The following is a 14,749-nucleotide window of genomic DNA, read 5'->3' as shown; positions in this document are numbered from 1 at the left end:
TCGAATGTTTTCGCATGTATGTCCGCAGAGCGACAGTTGGTTGGTCTGTTTTATTTACACGTTAATTCGTTCGTTCGTGAAATAATCGATTCGTTCGTCGACTAGTTTATTCGTTTATTCATTTATATTTCGTATTTGTGTTTATTTCTTTACGACATTGGTAAAACAGTTTGCTTACATAACGCCGTAATAAGCTATAACTAGATGTATTGACGGTTTAGGACTGTCTTGGAAATGTATTCTAACAACACGAGAAAAACGTTATATAACAGAGGGAGATCCGGTTCTGTTTCCGATTTCGATCGCGTGTGAACAATCCCCTTGGAAGGTGCACGATCGTTTCACATCGCATCGTTCCATCGTATCGCTTTATCGATGTTTCACATCGCGCGCGATTTTTGTCGATTTTGTTCGTTGTTTAGAAGCGCGCAACATACTTTCTCAAATTGTCGATTCGATCGCGTCGAGAACACGTTCCACGCGTGTACAAACGTTACATAACGCGTATATCGTTCGTTGATCGTTCGCTTAATTCGAAGAAATTAAATCTACGCTTACAAATTATTACGATTTGCGTGCTAAGTTATCGCGTTTATCACCTTCTCTTCTGTTACGTACAGTATAAAATGCTAGGCGGTTTCTACGAGTCTTGTTAGGATCGCTACTCGTTTACGTAAGTAATTTATTGCGAATCGTCGCTCGATGTCACGATCAAACGACCCGCGCTCTCGTTCGCCTTTCTCGCTTTGTGTTTCCCATCTTTTTAACGTATACCTACTACGCATACATACGAAATCGTTGGAGCGCGAGGGAAACGCGACTGGAAACGCGTCAAACTCGCACAGTGCGCTGTATCGCCGTTAAATCGAACGAACGTTTGTCGTGTCGCAACCTTATCGCAAACTGAACATTTTTCGGATGTTCCCTCTTGTCAATGGCAGGTACACGGACGTATTGACTCGACGAAGACCAGAAATATCACGCGCACAGGAAGAAGAAGAAGAAGAAGAAGAAGAAGAAGAAGTAGAAGAAGGAGGAGGAGAAGAAGAAGAAGAAGAAACTATATATTTGAAATCAACTAATCCTGTTAATTAAGCTAGGCGCATAATATACGTATACTTGCATATAGTATGTGCCAAATATAGAGAGTCTGTATACATATATTTATATATATATATATATATTGTATATATATTATCTGTATATGTATATTCTTATATACGTATATCTATAGGTATGCGTATATGTATGTATGCGTATGCATATTACTCGACAATATAAAATCTACATTCACAACAGTTAACAATGAATCATCGACGGGTCGATATCTATATCGATAAACAACGAGTCTCCTTGTTCGTGTTACTTAAACTTTTGAATCGGATAGATACCTTCGAAACAGATTTTTCGTTGGTCCGTTGTTCGAAAATTGGTAAACGAGACAGAGAGGGGCGAAGGACGGGTAAATAGGTCCGATCAAAACGTACGTAAAACGTCTAATTTTAAGCCGTATCGAATATATTGACTTGAACGTATGAGCTACGCCTATTTTAAGGGCACCGGAGAATTGATCGAAGTTACGCTAAACTATCTAACGATATACACCTACGATAACGCTACTAATTGATCTTCATTGACTAGAACCACACCAATTTTCGAACGTTGTTGCACGAATGACGAGTACGTTACTCGGCTACGAAACACGTACGCGAATCCATAGAGTCGACGATCGGGAGAAAAATAAAATTCTACGGAGCCAAACCTTCGTCAACGAGAGAAGGCCGAACGACGTTTTACACCCATTCCCATCTTAGTCGTTCACCTAGCGAGTCCTTCTTTTTTTCGTTTCTTGGTGCACGTCGCGCAAGTCGTCGATCCAACTTAATCCCGCTTGGTCGAAACGACGCCAACGTAACTTTTCTAACGAATCATCGCTGCTTCTTCGCGCGCCTTACTTCGCGAAGCCGCATCCGATAATTACGCTTCGACCAATTGAACGCGTTTCCAACGCGTATTCGTATGCGTCAGAACGCACCGTCTCTTGCTTCGCATCGATCGATCGAACGCTTGTTAAATGCTGCTGTTGGCTTCGTTGAAGTTGAATTACACGCACGCACACGCATGTATATATACTCTATATGGAGGTGTAATTTGAGTTCAATTCGATCGATCGATCGATCGAGCGAGCGAGCGAGCATACTATATATCTCACGATATCGCTAATAGTTAATATCAACGTGTATCCGCCTGAAGCGCTAACAATATAACAAATAATGGTAGTGAACAAACACGTAGAACGTTCGATAATCATACAAATCTAAGCTTTCGTACGTATCGTATATACTTTTCTTTATGTATACTACGTACTGTGCATATACATATACATATACAGTGCGTAATATACAGTTTGTAGATGTATGTATTGCTACAGCTATATATGTATAATGCGTGATCGTACATATCTATATACACACGCATACGATATATGTACGTGTATATACGTACATGTACTTACGTAATGGAGCACGCATGCATATAACACACGCGTTCAGTTTACGTTAAAACGCCTGCGCGATCTTTGCGATCTGTCATCGGACCGCGTACCGACTCGAACGCAACTGTGCTCGTAACACATTACGAATTACGTTTGTATTGTATTTGCTTTTGGAACAGGCGAATGCACGCATACGGTACGATGTACGATGCACGATGTACGAAGAAGCGGCGATCAACGTAGACAGACAAATACAATAAATACTTAGGCTGTTCGCGGATCACGGTTTGCTCTTTCTTTGGAATTCACCGCCGGCCCGCTTTCCGCTTAGCGACTACATAGAATATCATACGTATAATAGTCTAGAAACGTTGATCGATCGTCTTTGTAAAATGGCCAGGCAACAGACAGATCGAAAGGTTTCGGAAAACGGAAGAATACCGAACGCTATCCTTTTACACGATGATCTCAACGATCGCGCAGAGTAACGTTGTAGATACTTTCATCGGATAAGGCTGCATTAATTATTGTCTCTTTTGTTATCTCGTCTCGTACTCGTCGAAAGTGTACCCTTCTATCTCTTTCACCTTCTTCCGTCAACTTCGTTTCTACCTTTTGACTCGCCTCCACTGATCCACGTGGGTCCTACATAATCCCTTTGATCGACGCGTACGATTTGTCCGAAACGAAGCTTTCTTTTCTCCTTTGCAAGCAATCGTACTTTTATGCGAGTACGCGAACGGCGTTCGATCATTCGCTCGACTCGTTGAAAGCGCTCGCCTCTCCCTCACCCACGGTCTAATTCGTCCGATAAACTTGAACTTCGCGACTGGTTGCATCGTCTTTCGTCCTTTCGTATTTGTTCAGGACGTTAGAAAGTGAAAGAAAAACAGAGATAATAGTGCGGAAAGGAACGCGCCAGAAACAACGTATTTGAGTGCACGTAACAAGCCTGTCGGTAAAAAGATCGATAAAAAGACCGGTAGATAGTGAGGACGAATGGTGTTGATCGTCAGCGAGGAAAACAACGGTGCGTCGTAAATTTCGATTCGGACGTGGCTAGTTTGGCCGACGTTTATCGATTTCCTCTGGAAGATAGCAAACTTTTCGGGTCCCGCTGCATCGCGTCTGACTATTAAACGTTAACTCTACTTCTCTGATCGATAAAGCGCTTCGTAGTAGCGGTTCCACCCGCAGTTACGCGCGAACAGAGAAATATTTCGTAAAAGACGGATTAAAACGTACTTTCGTGATTTCGAAAAACGCGTTAGGCCACAGGCAAACGATCGTTCAAGAAAGGGAAAGAAATATCGAAGTAAATTCTTTCGCAACATTTTTCATCTATCGATACGCTAAATTCGCTGTCATCGACGCACTGATTAGAAAATATCTATCAAAAAACGTTACGTTGTTGGAAAATTAACTTTTCCGCGGATAGAACCGTTTGAAAACACTGACGTACGCACACGCATACACGCGTATACTTGCATAGAAAACGTATATGTGCGCGATAAGAACAAGGGAACGATTATCTCGATAGCAAAATAATTATTCTCGCGTGTGCACTATATTACTTGTCGAGGAAGAAAAACGGCAATATGAATCAACGAATTAACGAACCAACGAACGCACGGACGGACGAATCATCGTAGAAGAAGAAATTGACTGGATGCCGATTGCGAGAAACGTTTAAAAACGTAAGAAAGAAGCGAAAGTGCAGCAGCTTCCGATTGGAAATTTCGGTGTAAGTACGACAAGTAGAGCAGTAAGAGTCGAACGAGGAAACAGAGTAGGTTTGAAAGAGCAAAGAGGCACGAAAGATAGAAACGATATTCGATTAACGAAAACGACTGTCTAGAGTCTTCGGACTGTGGCGTCTCGCGCGTCTACGATTCGAAAGTAAGCGCGACGAGTTAATACGATCGATCGACCAGTTCTATTCCGCTACTGATTCTAGATTGCATAATACTTAACAACGTCGTCGTTTGCGTTTTAATACTGATGAGTGTATTGTCCGTTTGACTGACCCCAAACTTACGAACAACGATAGAGCTTGTTTTCGTTGCGTTTTTCAATTGCTTTCGAAAGAAAGCTCGATCGATATCGTACGAATAACAAGTGGAAGCAAAGTGAAACACCGAGAATCGTCGATGTTTCGATGGAAGGAAAATTCACGCGACGTGAGAATAGAACTCGAATTTGTGCTCGAGAGGTGACGCTACAAATCATCTAACGTGTATTGTACAAATAGATCTTAAGACGAGCGCATTTGAAATATATTCTTTAATTCCAGTGCGAACTGGAATCTTGTCACCTTTTTTCTCATTCCTCTGCCATTCTTCCTCACTTTTGCTTGAAATTTCGATTCACGTAGAAATTAGAATAGGGTTAGAAGGTAGGATAAGAGAAGAAGAAGGAAGAAGAAGAGAAGAAGAAGAAGGGGAAAACAGAAAAGAAAGAAGAAGAAGAAGAAGGAGAAGAACGAAAAGGAACGAGAAGAAACGAGACGGAGGATGGAAGAAGGAAACGAAAATATTATAAAAGAGTTTTCGAACTATCTTCCATCGTGCTTTAGCAGCCTGATACTTACACGATGCAATGAGATCGAGTTCGACGAGAACATTTTCATCGAGCATTCAATCGGTTGCTTACACACGCACTCTTTCTCTCTCTCTTTCTCTCTCTCTTTCTCTCTCTCTCTCTCTCTCTCTCCCTCGCTTTCACTGCTCCTCCTTTTCCACTTTTTCCATTATATTTCATTTTCCTCGTCAGTCTGTATACGATTAAGTGGCGTTCGTTTAAAATGCGCTGAAGCAAACCGGAGGATTCATTTCACCAAAGACATTTAGTTCGTAGAGCGAGGCAAATGTGATGAATACCAAGTACCAAACCATCAATATCGCTCCGTATCGTCGATCCAGCTTCCAGCCGTTCAAATGGGTCGCTAGGACTAAGAACACCACCGTTGACAGCAGAGACACCGTCGAGTACGTCAGGCCTGGCAGTGCGACAATAAAATAACGGGAATTTGAATTTCGTCTGGTAACCTCTAGACTGCGAACGTTTATGCATTTATAGAAAATTGAAATGCACGAAAGTTCCCAGGCACGCACATTCGCAGTCTAGCAAGCGTATGCGACAAAGACTCGTATAAGGGAAATCGCACGATTTTTACCTCGACTAGTGACGTTCACGTGCGAGCCGGGTTGTATCATCGCAGTTTGTATAAACCATGGAAGCCCGAGGCAAACAAGTATATCAAAGACGTTACTGCCGACAGCGTTGCTCACGGCCATGTCACCAAGGCCTTCTTTTATCACGGCTAACGACGAGAGCGCGTCCGGCACACTGACACCGGCAGCGACGAACGTCAAACCCATTACCGTGTCTGGTATACCAAGAGTGCTACCTACGAAACATTGAATTTGCCGTTGAAGAATAATGGACGCCAGAAAAAGATTACTTAAATTATTTATATTTGTATCGTTATGCTTTTCAAGATCACCGCCATCGCTGCTGTTTCTTACCTATAATCGTAATCATCCACACCATGAAGTAACTGTAGAAACTGATCCAAACCATCGACACGCAGAAGGTAAAGGGATACCAATTCCTAAATTTGTCTTGTCGGCAATCCGGCATTGTGGCGCGGCACATGAAATGAATCGGATAGACGAGACCCCAGGTAAACAGAGACCATTTGCTACCGTCAGTGGGCTTCTCTAACGGCGATACTTCGTTCGGATCTGGTTCTTTCGCTTTGTAATAGCTCGGTTGTTTCGGAGGTGCCGATTCGTTTGTTTCAGGAACGTTTCCTCCTGCCACTGCTCCTGCAGTTACACCTGCGTAGCCAAGCGACCTTCTGTGTAATATTTTCTACTTTACAGAATTTCATTTTTGTACAATAATTTTTATACACTCCCGTCCATGAGTATTCGGACACTTACGTAGTTAGGCATTTCCCATAAATATCTTCAGTTTCTTTTATGGATTTATCGCATTGTCCTACGATCTTCGTGTTATTTTTGGACAATATTTTATACAGAGATAGGTAGCGAAGACGTACACGCAGTATTTTCTTATCGAAAGATGCACGTTTCGTACATAGAAGACGAAGACGACATTGACAAAATTAAAGAAGGAACGAGCGAACAAAAATCTTCCTTTTCCATGATATTCCATTCTTGGAAATCGTTTAAGTTGAGACATTAAAAGCGAAGCAGACATTTAAGTTGGAACAACTTATACAGTAGCGATATGGAGGTATCAAGATGATAAAATAAAAGATTTCGGATGATTTTGTCTTCCGTCTTTGGATAGATATCGATCACCGATGATCGATAAACATGACAGCACGATAGACGATGCAGGCGTTCGAACGATTCGAGTCTACGTTTTAATTCGTTGCAACATCAAGATCGTAGGTCAACATAACGAATCCATAAAAGTCGCCGGATGTGTACCGAAGGTGCACACGATCTATTGTTTTTATAAAAACTAGAATAGATTAGAAATTCGTATTTCGTACGTGTTTGATAATCGGCGTTTACCTTCCTGCTCTTTATATTGATCGGTAGGCGAACTCGGCCCTGTGTAAGACAAGCGGTCCTCTTGTAACGATCTATAACTAACAAGAGCGCTCTCCTCCGCGGGTTCGTCGTCTTTTGGTAGAAAAGGTATATTGTAAGATTTCGCCCAACGTTCCAGTCTAGCGTTGTAAGATAAAGCGACGCAGTACACGCCGTACATGAACAACATGAACAGAGATTCCATCCTGCAAAAGACACGTTTCATTTTTGTACATGATAAAAATCGACGATACGACATCCATACGACGATGGTACAGTCACGAAAGTCTTCGTTCACCATAGAAGAAGATAATTTTTATTAAAATAAAATGCCACGCGAAAGTTGGCTACAAAGATAGCGTATTTCGTATAAACGCGATTCTTTCGTTAAACGAATGTGCTTTATGTAAATGAAATGGCCTCTTTGTAAGATATACAAAGACTTTTAGGGAAGACCGTGTCATAACAAGAATCTCGATAACAAGCTGTCTCTTACCAAGATATCGATTCGTTGTAAATTGTACCCAGCATCACCAGAATCGATACAGCGTAGAAAAAACAATCCCGGCAGAGGGGCCACCAATTCAACTTTGACACCGTCGACGTACACAGTCCACACACCGATATCACGAACATTATATTGAATACCGCGCTTCCGATTACACCGCTTACCTGCAATCCCAACAGCAACTCTCTGTAATCTGCATAATATTCCCCACTAAATTCCTTTCGAGTCCCCTCTAACCAAACTTAATTACACGCGCACGTATTTGCTCGATGTGGATTTTTGGCTAAAACGCTAAGTTCTCGTATACTTACTCCGATATCATCCTTGGCGAAGAACACACCGATCACCACGGTTGCCAATTCCGGAGCTGAAGAACCGGCAGCCATAAAAGTCGCTCCAGCAACGTCCGGAGACAATCGCAGTTCTACGCAAAGAAAACCAAGACTTTTGTCGATATTCTCGCAAATTTAGCGCTAGAAGAATTTCCTATGATTTGTATAACTTTTGTCAAAATTACGCTTCTTCGATGCATCGTAAGTCTCACAATTCTATTACTATTTGTAATACAAGTTTGATCTTCCATAAAAATAGAATTTCTTCTTATATCTTCGATATCGTAAAATTAGTTATCCAAAGATTCTGCTGTATTAGATATAGATGAAAATATACATGAGAAATCTTTCTAAATGAGCAGCATCCTGCTGAAAACGTCCAAACGCATAGGTCTGACACCTGAATGAAATTCTACTTTAAAACTTTCGTTACCTTCGCAAATTCGATCCAAACTGGAGACGAAGTAATCGTCGCAAACAATGGCAAGGCCCAGGAAGGTGTAAATTGCAACTAAAATATGAATGATCAATCCACCGTGTTTTCTAGCCGAGGGACCCATTAATGGTCGTGGAAATTGTTCGATCGCAGGTGGCGAGCAATCTTTCCTTCGCGGTCTCCACGTTGCATGTTCGTACTTCATAGTGGTCGTTGTTGGAACCTAGAGTCTCGAATAACCAATATCTCTTATATGCGTTATAGTGGAATTCAAACGATTTACAGTCGCGTTCCTCGCGTTTAAAAGAACACCGCGATAGAAAAGAAAATTCGATAATAAAAGTCGTGTCTCACCGTTGTGGTTCCAGGAACATTCGCTGTCGCGACTTCCTTTTTCGGAGCAGTTTTCTCTGCTGGAGAAGCTTTTTCCGTCGAAGCAGCGTTCCGTTCCTTCGAATGTTCACCGAGCTTCGATTTTTCTTCTTCCGGTGTCTTCTTTCCATGTTTCTGCTGGCCCTCGTTCTTTTCTTCCGTTTTGTTCTTTTCGTTTTTCGGTTCGGTCTTTTCGCTCTTTTCTTTCTCCGAAACAGCCTCTTCCTTTGCTTTTGCTTTTGGTTCGACACTGGCCTCTGTCTCGGGCGTGAACGATTCCGAGGTAGAATCTAACGTCCAGTTTTCTTCGCGGTCCGTGGAACTGGTATAAGGAGACGTTACCTCTTCAGGTATTTTTGCACAAGTGACGTACTGGACTAATATATACACGAGGAAAAGACCGAATCGCAGAGACCACCTTCTGCGTCGCGAAATACTTTCCAAGTGAATTCGCCTCATTGTCTTCGACTGAAACATATTTAACGTACAATTATGATTGGTACATGCATACAGCTTCTTTTATATTTAAACGCGCGATGAATAGACCGCAAATGTTTCTGCAAATTTTCGTTTTTACGTAACTCAATTGGAAAACTGGAATGTCAGCAGACATTTGTTTCATCCGGTAATACAACAGATCCTGTGCGAAATACGCGATCAATTTTGTTTTTTACCGCTATATGAATCACGTTGTTCAACTTTGACGTAATGTACGTAATAGTTCACGTTTTCTTCGTCTTACAAACGTCTCGTCCCTTAGCGTCGAATGACCCGTATCAAACGAAACATGGGAAGGATTAGACTCTTTTTATCTCGATATAGTCGTATCGATCGTGGGAAATATATTGATTCGCAACGCGTACACGCATGTAATACATGTTGCCAGACGTGTCAGTAACAGCCTTACGAATGAACAAAATAAACAGAATAACTTTTAATATCGTACGAGGATAATCCCGGTTTTCGTTCAAATATTTATGCTCGTTACGAAATGAAAATTAAACGAAGAGAAAGCGATTGCCCACAGTTATACTATAATTCTTTGCTGCAAGTGAGAAAGCAGCGATACGATAGAATACAGAAATTAATTAAAAGTTCTGTTCACAACTCGACAAGGAACTCCAACTGTAACGATTAAAATTTATCGTATTGTTCTCTTTTGTTTTTTCTATTCTTGTTTTACCTTGTTATTATCGCAAAAAGTTCTTCGTTCTTTGTATAATGCGACTGAGTCATTTATAGCCACGTGTATTGCCATTATACGCAAATGTGGAAAGTCGTAGTCAAACAAAAACTCGAGGATCTAAACTTTTGCTTTGAAACGTTTTTTCCTTTTCAAGGTGTTTCGACTTCCTCTTTCGTCGTTCTACTCGATATCTATTTTTACAGCTAACGATCGAAAATCAATACCAACGAACGACAAATACAATTTTCGAATTAGGCAGCTACATCCACTCTCTCTCTCTCTCTCTCTCTTTGTTTCATTTCGAAGAGCCAGGCGACGAACGCGTACGAAAGGATTTACGTTAATAATTTATCAACCCATTGAGGAAATAAATACTTAAACGATACTGATAATTCCATATGAATACCTACATGCGTGTAGTATGTGTGTTGCGAAGGAAATACGATTAGAGAAACCACAAAATTACGCGTTAAATTACGAACAGGCACCAACGGCTCGATTTACGGCAAAGATCAAATACACGTCTCTTAATAACGAACGAACCAAACGATAGGATTTCTGAAAAAAATAATTCTGAGCAAACGCGCATACATATTTCGTAATCGAAACGATGCAACGATACAATGGGTTTCTATTCGGTAAAACTATTTGCGGTGGCGGAAGTTGCGAGACTTTATTTACCGCAATTAACACGTAGTAATATAAAAGCACGAGGAAAACCGAGGTGTCAGTGAAAGTGACCCAATTCGGTGTTTCCAACGATCGTTAAACGGTGGGTTAACGAATCGACGTATGTATGGTAGCTCGTAGTTCGGCTTACCCCTTTCTCAGAAACGTTGCACATTATGCACCAGCGAATTCGACGTAACCAACTTCTTTTACGTGCCTCACGAAACACGTACGCAGCACCGATTATTGGCACGCGAAAGGCGAATCAACGGTGCAAGCGACCAAAGGCACTGTTACGCTTTCCTCCACACTCAGCCGACGTCTGCCGAACGCTTCTACCACGATAGAAACTCGTTATCGAGTGTCGGGCGCTCGCTGCCGTCGACGCGACACGACGTCGCCCTTGTCGTCACTGTTATTCGGCAACAACAACGTTCGATATTTCTAGGAAATAAAGGCAAAGCTTTATTGCTGCGTCGTACTCGAATTATTGATTTGCATAAAAACTGTCGGTTACGATGCGTTCTCGGCGTGTTTGCGCTGTACGTAGGCGTCGTCTTCTTGGCTACGTAGGTGTCGTGCTTACTGAACCACCCTCCAGTTAATACGATCTCCTTTCATCGACGTCACGGCCATCCTCGTGCCGTGAAAAAAGTATCGCAGCAACTTCGCAAGATCCCTTTCACGGTGCTTTCACATCCCTTGTTATCCCTATCTCTCTCTCTCTCTCTCTCTCTCTCTCTCTGTCTTTTCTATTCACCTCCTATACCCGATTTTTATTTTTCTGCCAGTTTTCTCGTTTATTCTACGTTTGTTTTTATTTCTTCCGAGTCTTGCAGTTTGACCGCACACTTTCAACGTGGACGTATGTCTGTATGCGTGTAACAGGTCACCTTTAAACGCGGATACCAGCTTTTAACGATCTCTGCTAGCACATACCCATGCAACGTTTATCGTTTACCGGTCGATTCTGGTCGCCTGTTTCGCTGCGTTTATGCGCTGCTCGCCAATGAAGCCTCCTTTCGCATTTCTTCTCCTCGCATATCACCATCAACGCCGCCACTATCATCCCCCCTTTGCGACTGCTTCTATCCTCTTCCCCTTTTGCTACCTATATCTATGTGTTTCACCGCGCACGCGCTCGCGAGTACGCGAGAACCACCCTCCTACTTATCCTACTAAAGCGCACACACATCCGTCGTATCTCTTTTTCTGTTATTCCCAACCCTCTGATATCAAGTTACGCACGCGCAATCGCATTGTCACAATTCAGCTTATTGTGAACCGCAAGAATGAAAACTGAATGAGGTAATGGCAATTGATCGGTGAATTACGGATTTTTATTCATTCTTGGAATTGGACATATAGATAATTATATATAGATGCAAAATGTCCAAAGTAGAGCAAAGTAGAGCAAAGTAGAGATGAAGAGGAAAAGAGAAAGAACGCTCGATATGTAATTTTATATTTTAGTAATCGCAATTGGAAAAATGAAACCTACATAGACATTTTTCTATCCAATAGATATTATAACGAGTGCTTTATTTTAGTTATTTATGTATTCTTGTATATTAACTGTAATTTTCCATAAATGCAGGAATAGATCATCCGTAATGCAGCGATAAAGTCTAGGAAATATGAGGATAGTACATGAGTATCAAAAATAGAATAGAAAAAGGAGTATATACGAAGATAAAAATATAGAAATAAGAGGGTGAGAAGCGATAGGAGTGGCAACGTGAACAGTCCATCCGTTGCTTCCTTTCTATTCGCGGTCGTTCGTTGCACCTGCAACGCTTTAAGGTCGTTCATTCGTTCGCTTTCGATTGTGGAAGATAAAAATAGTTTCTTGCCTATAGTAGCTTGTTGAACTTGTATGTAATAGGATCGTTAGATTACATATGATCTAAATCATACGACGTCGTTAGGAATAAATGCTAAAGACACCGATAGGATCTGCCTCGTAATCTGTCCGCTGGCCTTTCGATTTTTCATAAACATTTTTATTCTCTTGCAAACAAAAGTTCTCACTAATATTTATTAGACCATTCTACTATCGATCGAAACATTAACTGCAGTAGATGCCACGGAAACTCTGAATCAACAATGCAACAAACGACATGCAACTGTAAATAAAATTGGTGTATGAAAAAATCTGACGAGTACATCTGACGAGTACATCTGACAAACGATTATTTTACCTCGTGACGAACTTACAAACGTATACTTACCATTTATAATGAATAAATCTTGTGCCGTAATCGGTAATCGGTCAGGCATCGTACGTTTTCGGACGAATCTTATCAAGACGTTGATCGGTAGAGAAAGAAGCTAACTTCGTATCGTGATAAAATCGAACAACGAGATTTTACGATTTTACATTTTTTATATATATAATCTTCAATATTTTAATATACCTTTCTAGATATCATAACGTTTATATATTTATTACAACAAGCACGCAGCATCCGAGCAGAATTTACATAAGGTACGTATAAATATTCCGTGACACGCTTCCAAAATCAATTTTTATGCGGCGGTTGATGTATTAACTAGCATTTTGATGGAACTTGACAGAATAACCACCGCTATTAGGATCCTTTTGCAGTTCGAAATTATTCGTAGAAAGACCAAAAGGTTTTAGTACCATATTTCCCAAATCCTTCAGTTTCCCTAGCATTTCTTCTTTCAGTTTTTCATTTCTTTCGTTGATCAATGGAGGTAATCTCTGGTAAAACATTTAAAGCATTAATACCTAAGTACAATGGAAATAAAGAAGATATAATTTGGTGATTACCCGAGTGGCATGATTTGCCTCTACATGACCGGAATCAAGCGTTAGAATTTTTTTGAAGTCTTCCAGAGCCTCGTCTAGTTTCTCTGTTTCTTCGTATAGTTTGGCTCTTCTAGCGTATGCTTTCACATAGTTTGGATTTAATTCTATGGCCTTTGTACAGTCGGATATCGCTGATTCTCTATCCTACTTAAGAAACGTTGTAAGTAGATTTTATTGAAAAGATCATTAGATCTTTCAAACGTTTATGACGATATTCTTTAAATAACATCGTTACCAGACATATTAACTTTGCAGCAGCCCTGTTAGCGTACAGAATGGATCTCTCTTTGCTATAAGCTAACGGACAAGTTCGCAATCCTTGGGTGTACATAGATATTGCCTCTTGATATTCTTCGCTCTTAAAAAGATCATTTCCTTTATCTTTATATTTCTCTGCTTCTGCTTTAAGGATCTAAAAAAGAAACATATATCGGTAGATATAATATATGATGATTACTTATATAATTCTGTAAAGGCCATAAACTTTATAAGCAACTACAAACTTCTTTTTCATCTTCAGAGAGGGTTAGTTCTCTATCTTTCAACGACTCTTCGTCTATATAGTCTTGCGGAAAATTAGTGTCGCCTTTGGCCCCTGTTCCACATTCGTCAGCATTGTCATTGATTATTCCCACACGTTCGTAACAAGCGCCCGAGGAATTGTCATTTTTTTCAGTCGAATCTTTGATATTGTCGTTCGACGCGGGATTGTTATTTGCTCTGATACAAGAACTTTCTAGATCTTTCGTGAGTTCCTCTATGATCTGTTCGTTCATTTTCGAATTTTCCGATTTATCGCCCATCGCGTAATTGTTTCTTACCTTGCAATGATTTAAAACCTAATCTAAACGTTTATACCTAGGAATCGTAAAGGTTAACTAAAGCATCGCAAGCAGACGACTTAACTTGTCATTATCAACTTCGACGCGTTTGCAGATGGCACTAACGTTTCTTCGTAGTTTGCAAATCAATCGCTAGAGTGCATCCCACGACGCGCTTCGTAAATAGTATTTCAAAGGCGCTTGTGGCGCAAAATTTATACGCAAGTATCATTATTATATTAATTTCGTACATTTATTCATCATAGCTATCGCTTGGATCTATAATAAAACTTAAGTTTATTATAATACTCTAAACGTCGTTCTACGGAGTATTTCTAATTATCAATATTATAATTGTCGCTTCGTAATTTTATAGGTTAATGGTAAAAACTTATGTACATATATTGTATAAACGTCATACATTTTACATACATTGGTTTATCGCGAAATATTTCATGCTTCGTTACAAAATAGACGTTATTCACATGGAACAATAATTATTACGTTTCATAGCAGTGCGATTTACG

General features: G+C 40.6%; 2 protein-coding genes across 4 annotated transcripts; both read right to left on the bottom strand.

Annotated features, from left to right (window-relative positions):
• Positions 1–93: 93 nt before the first annotated feature.
• On the bottom strand, positions 94–11,951 carry LOC138187840 (probable sodium/potassium/calcium exchanger CG1090). 3 transcript variants are annotated; one of them, XM_069129043.1, is made up of 10 exons: positions 11,083–11,951; positions 10,717–11,009; positions 8,693–9,178; positions 8,336–8,561; positions 7,882–7,994; positions 7,559–7,734; positions 7,045–7,268; positions 6,022–6,336; positions 5,670–5,903; positions 94–5,492 (listed from the first exon to the last, which is right to left on the bottom strand). In XM_069129043.1, exons 2-10 carry the CDS (start codon positions 10,738–10,740, stop codon positions 5,293–5,295), a joined length of 1,998 nt encoding a protein of 665 aa, XP_068985144.1. In that variant the 5' UTR covers positions 10,741–11,009; positions 11,083–11,951; the 3' UTR covers positions 94–5,292. The 3 variants fall into 3 exon arrangements, with proteins under 3 accessions (XP_068985144.1, XP_068985145.1, XP_068985143.1); XM_069129044.1 differs by having other exon boundaries at positions 10,717–11,458; positions 11,527–11,951; XM_069129042.1 differs by having other exon boundaries at positions 10,717–11,951.
• Positions 11,952–12,996: 1,045 nt separating this feature from the next.
• Ttc1 (Tetratricopeptide repeat domain 1) lies at positions 12,997–14,339 on the bottom strand. Its single transcript, XM_069128678.1, has 4 exons — positions 13,905–14,339; positions 13,637–13,813; positions 13,363–13,545; positions 12,997–13,293 (listed from the first exon to the last, which is right to left on the bottom strand). Exons 1-4 carry the CDS (start codon positions 14,202–14,204, stop codon positions 13,114–13,116), a joined length of 840 nt encoding a protein of 279 aa, XP_068984779.1. The 5' UTR covers positions 14,205–14,339; the 3' UTR covers positions 12,997–13,113.
• Between the last annotated feature and the right edge of the window lie 410 nt (positions 14,340–14,749).

Source organism: Bombus flavifrons, chromosome 15 (assembly GCF_040668555.2).
Source record: "Bombus flavifrons isolate JBK064 chromosome 15, iyBomFlav1_principal, whole genome shotgun sequence".
NCBI classification, from domain to species: Eukaryota; Metazoa; Arthropoda; class Insecta; order Hymenoptera; family Apidae; genus Bombus; species Bombus flavifrons.
The sequence above is the reverse complement of the archived record's forward strand: the minus strand, read 5'-3'. Positions and strand labels throughout refer to the sequence as shown.